Raw genomic sequence first — 4,985 nt, 5'->3', positions numbered from 1 at the left:
CAAGCAAAAACAATATTTACAATAATTAAAATAAATAAATACGTATTTTTAGAATTTAAAATAAATAAATGTATAGTGACGAATTTAGAATAAATAAATGTATAGTGATGGTGGATTGTTGTAGAATAAATAAATGTTTAGTAATGGTGGATTGTTGTAAACCTCCCCCAGTGTAAATCGGCCTTCTTTATTGCAATAGCAGAAAACGTAAACACTAATAATAATTATCAAATTTCAAGCATGATTAGCCCCATAAACCTCCTGTCTTTTTAATATATTGTTCCGAAGGCATGCCCAAAATGGTACCTTGGCTGGTCCAAACAATCAAAAACCTCTTTTTATTTAACGAACTGGCACTGACCTCCATTAATCTTAGGTGGCAGGTGTGACATGGCCGGACCCAGTGGCCCATTAGCCCAAAAATTTAACTAGTGTAATTCTGGAATTAAGCCCAATGGATTACGTTGGATTTGGAATGGCTGCACGTTGTGAAAAGGAGGTGTAGGCTTCTGACCCTCGAGAACGATTCAGTATCTCCATTGTGTCTGAAAGGAGTTTGATGTAAGAGAACAAGTCAGTCAAGTAACACGAGATAGATAAATTAGGTGAACCAGGTGCGCCATGGACTTGTAGTAGGCAGTGTGTTGGCTGCTTTTGTTTTTGGTGTATGGTTGTTACTGAGCGTTTTCCTGGCTTGCATGGAAATTTGACAAAAACAGATGGGAATAGGTGTGAGAAGGGGGAAAAGTGTATGAATGTATTTACATGGCTGATTGAGTGATGGGATTGGGATTTTCTTCAAGTAAACGTTACTCAATCAACCTTCAATCCATATAACGTTGTGGGTCACCTAATAGCATTAACTCTATCAAGGCATTGGGTTTGTGCTTACCTAGCTTTTTACCTCCAAATCTTCGCTTGCATTGGGAATTTTCCCATGGCACCTCATTCCCAGCTCGATGCCTTGAAAAAGAACAATGAAAAGCTTCCGACCAGAGCCTTTGAGATGTAGCCTTATAAACAAATATTTCCAAGTCAGGGAGCGTTTCAGGATCTGTTGTCTTGCAGAGGCGAATCAGAAGAATGGGCTCTTGGGAGCAGTCCACAGTGACGAGCATTGCATGGAAGCTATTCATCATTGTGCTGCTGCTGACTTTCCTGGAAGATCATGCAGTGGTTGGTGATAATGCTTCTGATAAAAAGGCCCTCTTGGCTTTCAAGGCGGCGGTTGGGAAGCGTCTGAACTGGTCCCAGTCCACAAATCCGTGCACCCCCTGGTTCGGAATTACGTGTAAAGGATCCAGTGTGACAGAGGTGAGACTTCCTGGACGGTCTCTGTTTGGGTCAATCCCATCGGGAATTCTGGGAAACTTGAGCCAGTTAGGAGTATTGAGCTTGAGATACAACTCGCTCAATGGTCCTATACCTTCAGATCTAGGTAAGTGCACTCAGTTGAGGAAGCTGTACTTACAGAGCAATGGATTTACCGGGCCCATACCATCATTTTTTTCTACGTTTCCCAATCTAGTTATTTTGAATCTGGCGTTCAACAGGTTTAGTGGCCCTATTCCTAGCTCTCTGAGCAATTTGCAGAAACTGGCTACTCTGTATCTTGATAATAATTCTTTAAATGGGTCCATTTCTGCATTAAATCCCCCCAATCTGCAGCAATTGAATGTATCAAACAATCAACTCAGTGGATCTGTGCCTCCCACACTGCGAAAGTTCCCCGCGAGTTCATTTCTCGGGAACTCTTTGTGTGGGTCTCCTTTGCTATCTTGTGAAGGCGTTGCCCCATCACCGAATCCTTCAAGTGGGCACAAGGGAAAAAATAAGCTGGGGGCTTGGGCCATTGTGGGTATTGTTTTAGGATGTTTAGCTTTTCTAGTTCTCTTATTCCTTATCTTGTTTCTTTGCAAGAGGAAGAAAAAAAGGGAAAATCCGAGAGTGGTTGAGTTTGCCCCAGGCATCAAGGCCCCTGATGATGCACCAGAGGACACAATTCCCAAAGAGGATTTTCCAGCTCCTCCTGTGCAGGAAGTTGAAAAGAATACTAGTAAAAGGCTCGTTTTCTTTGAAGGTAGCCAGAGGACATTTGATCTCGAAGATCTTCTTAGAGCTTCAGCCGAGGTTTTGGGTAAGGGGAGCGTTGGGACTGCTTACAAGGCTGTTTTAGAGTTTGGGTTAGTTGTGGCAGTGAAGCGGTTGAAGGATGTTGTAATTGGGCAGAAAGAATTTGTTCAACAGATTGAACAAGTTGGAAAAATGCAACATGAAAATCTGGTGCCTCTCAGAGCTTATTACTTTTCGAAGGATGAAAAGCTTCTCGTATATGATTATATGACAATGGGCAGTCTCTCTTCCCTTCTGCATGGTAAGATCTTTAGTCCTCTTTTCATTCCCAAATTCCAAATCATTTCGTATATATGTTTATTGTTTTCGAAATATTCTTTGCTCTACTGTTAGCTACCCATTTGAAGAGTTAGGTCTGCATTATCGTCATTTCTGCCAATTATCTCATTTGCTTCCATTAAAATCAGAAACATGTCCATCTGAAGTTATACATATGATCATCAATTCTAAAACCAAAACTAGGTCTCATGACGATGTATCCTAACCATCCTACTCACAGAGGTGACCGCTCAGAGCTTTACACCTAATATGATCTGCTCTTTTTGTTTGTCCCTGTCAGTTTACCCACATTTTTGGGGGCGACAGGATCTATGGATCTGGAATGTTTTCTGTATTTGCCGATGTTATTTTAATCATGCCCAACTTAAACATATACCCTTGAATCCTCACTCTGTTATTACCTGCCCATCTTATATTTACAATGTTGAGAATTTGCCAAAATGCTTGTGATTTTGAATTTGAGCTATTGAAATTCAGGGCTCATACACAAGTCCATGCTTTTTGGGCACCTGTGACTCTTAGACACCCTTATTTTCACCAGGGGGTGGGAGGTCTGCACTTTCTGCTGAAGAATTTTCAATGATCATAGTCTAGCTGCTTACAATTTTTGCTAACAGTGGCCAATTTCCGTCAATATAAAGCCTTTACTGTAATATAGTCTGTCTAGCAATGCATTTTAGTTGCTTTACACTGCATTGAGTTGCAGTTTTGCGGTTTTCTTATCTACTGAAGCTGAGACATATTAATTTTTTATGAGCCCATTCAGAGATTTTCCCTTTTGTAATCTGCATGACTTCCTAATTTGAAGATGCTAATGCTCTTAACTACTCTTATCAAAACTTGCTGCTATTTTCTACCTACTTATTTTAAGTTTTGATGTACTTTTGATATGCTAAATGTAAGTTGATACAGTTGATTTCCTTTTACATGATAACTCTAATGATTGCTAACATGCCAATCTATCCCATATTCTACATTTGAGTCTTTTGATCTGAAAATAGGACTTAAAGCTCATGTTTTGGGAGCCTCTGCCAAGTTCAAATGTTCTTGATTTTGGTGTTAAACGTGCTTTGTTTCAAAATCTGTGTGAAGAAAGAAATGAGACTTTGAATCTAAGCCTTGTTTTTGGAGTTCTGTTCGCTGTTTGTTTCAGGTAACAGGGGAGCAGGTCGAACTCCATTAGACTGGGAAACACGCTCTCGTATTGCCCTTGGTGCAGCTAGAGGCATCGAGTATCTACATAGTAGAGGCAGAGAAATTTCTCATGGAAACATCAAGTCTTCCAACATTCTTCTCACCAGGGACTATAATGCCGGTGTTTCAGATTTTGGGCTTGCTCAGTTAGTGAGTTCAACTCCATCTGCCAATAGAATTGTCGGATATAGAGCTCCAGAAGTCACCGATGCTCGCAAAATTTCACAGAAGGCTGATGTTTTCAGCTTTGGTGTATTGCTTTTGGAGATACTGACTGGAAAAGCACCTTCTCATGGGGCCAATGATGACGGAGTTGATCTTCCACGTTGGGTGCAGTCCATTGTTCGTGAGGAATGGACTGCAGAAGTGTTTGACATAGAGCTTCTAAGACATCATAACTTTGAAGAAGATATGGTTCAGTTATTGCAGGTTGCAATTGATTGTGTTGCACAATATCCAGATCAAAGACCCAGCATGAAGGAAGTAGTCAAAAGGATTGAAGATTTGAGGCGAAATATTGAAGATGATGATGGCCCTGAGGATCTATCCAGTTCTGCAGAAATTCCTGATTGAGGGACAACGTCAGTGATAAAGATTAATTAGAACCAGGCATTGCCAATATGCCAAAGCTTGATTGGAACCATTTCTTCTTTGTGACTTAAGTTGGATTTCGTCATGTTGCAGAATTGCTCTGTTGATTTTATTATTTCAGTTATCTGCAGGTTGCCAGAATATGTTAGAGTGTTTTCCTTCTCCCATCTAAATCTGTTTCACCCCATTTTCCCTTTTAGATAATGGAAGGATATTGGAATGCTTGGCAACCTTTTGGGCAGTGCCCAAAGGAAGCTACCTGTGTCTCATCTCAGTAGCAGCTGCTTAATGATTGTAGCATCTGCTGGTTTTTGATTTTTTTACTTCGTCAATGATTTTTGCAAAATAATTGATTAGAGGTTGAAAATTGTTTTTTCTTGCAAGTCCTTTGAAACCATTATAAGGTGACAAATGAAAATTGGGATTTAAGCTGTATTAAAATCCATAATTCAAAAAGTTCTCAGCTCTTGATAGCTGATGGGTACTTATTGCAGCATCTTTTCTCTTTTATGTTAGGCTTTATTTTCAGGACATTTCGGGTCAAGTTATATGAGTCGCCTTCTTGGATTGCCATGGTAACCTGATCAGAAATAGTTATGGAGATTCTGATAATTTAGCAGGTTGAAGTTTTGAACTGAGCTGTAAAACTATTTATGTGTTATACACGCTAGAATTACATGTATGATGTCCATGACTAGATTTTAACTGGAAAAACATCTGTAATTTTCTCATTTTGAGTATTTTTTGAAGAGAAATTGAATTACAATACCTACTTGAAATTATGTATG

General features: G+C 39.7%; 1 protein-coding gene across 1 annotated transcript; it reads left to right on the top strand.

The window, feature by feature from the left end:
• Positions 1-479: 479 nt before the first annotated feature.
• On the top strand, positions 480-4,693 carry LOC149223999 (putative inactive receptor kinase At3g02880). The gene is made up of 2 exons (XM_089385986.1): positions 480-2,374; positions 3,566-4,693. The coding sequence occupies exons 1-2, from the start codon at positions 1,084-1,086 to the stop codon at positions 4,177-4,179; spliced, it is 1,905 nt and encodes a 634-aa protein (XP_089242112.1). The 5' UTR covers positions 480-1,083; the 3' UTR covers positions 4,180-4,693.
• The last annotated feature ends 292 nt before the right edge of the window (positions 4,694-4,985 follow it).

Source organism: Pinus tabuliformis, chromosome Q, assembly GCF_031772625.1.
Source record: "Pinus tabuliformis cultivar Carrire ecotype Pingquan chromosome Q, CPIR1, whole genome shotgun sequence".
Classification (NCBI taxonomy): Eukaryota; Viridiplantae; Streptophyta; class Pinopsida; order Pinales; family Pinaceae; genus Pinus; species Pinus tabuliformis.
Note: the sequence above shows the minus strand (reverse complement) of the source record. Positions and strands in the feature narration are given on the sequence as shown.

Bases quoted from the DNA above. Each gene is read 5' to 3' on its own strand.
- LOC149223999 (XM_089385986.1), top strand. From the start codon at position 1,084: ATGGGCTCTTGGGAGCAGTCCACAGTGACGAGCATTGCATGGAAGCTA. The intron at 2,375-3,565 runs GTAAGATCTTTA...TGTTTGTTTCAG, and splicing joins TCTCTCTTCCCTTCTGCATG to GTAACAGGGGAGCAGGTCGA.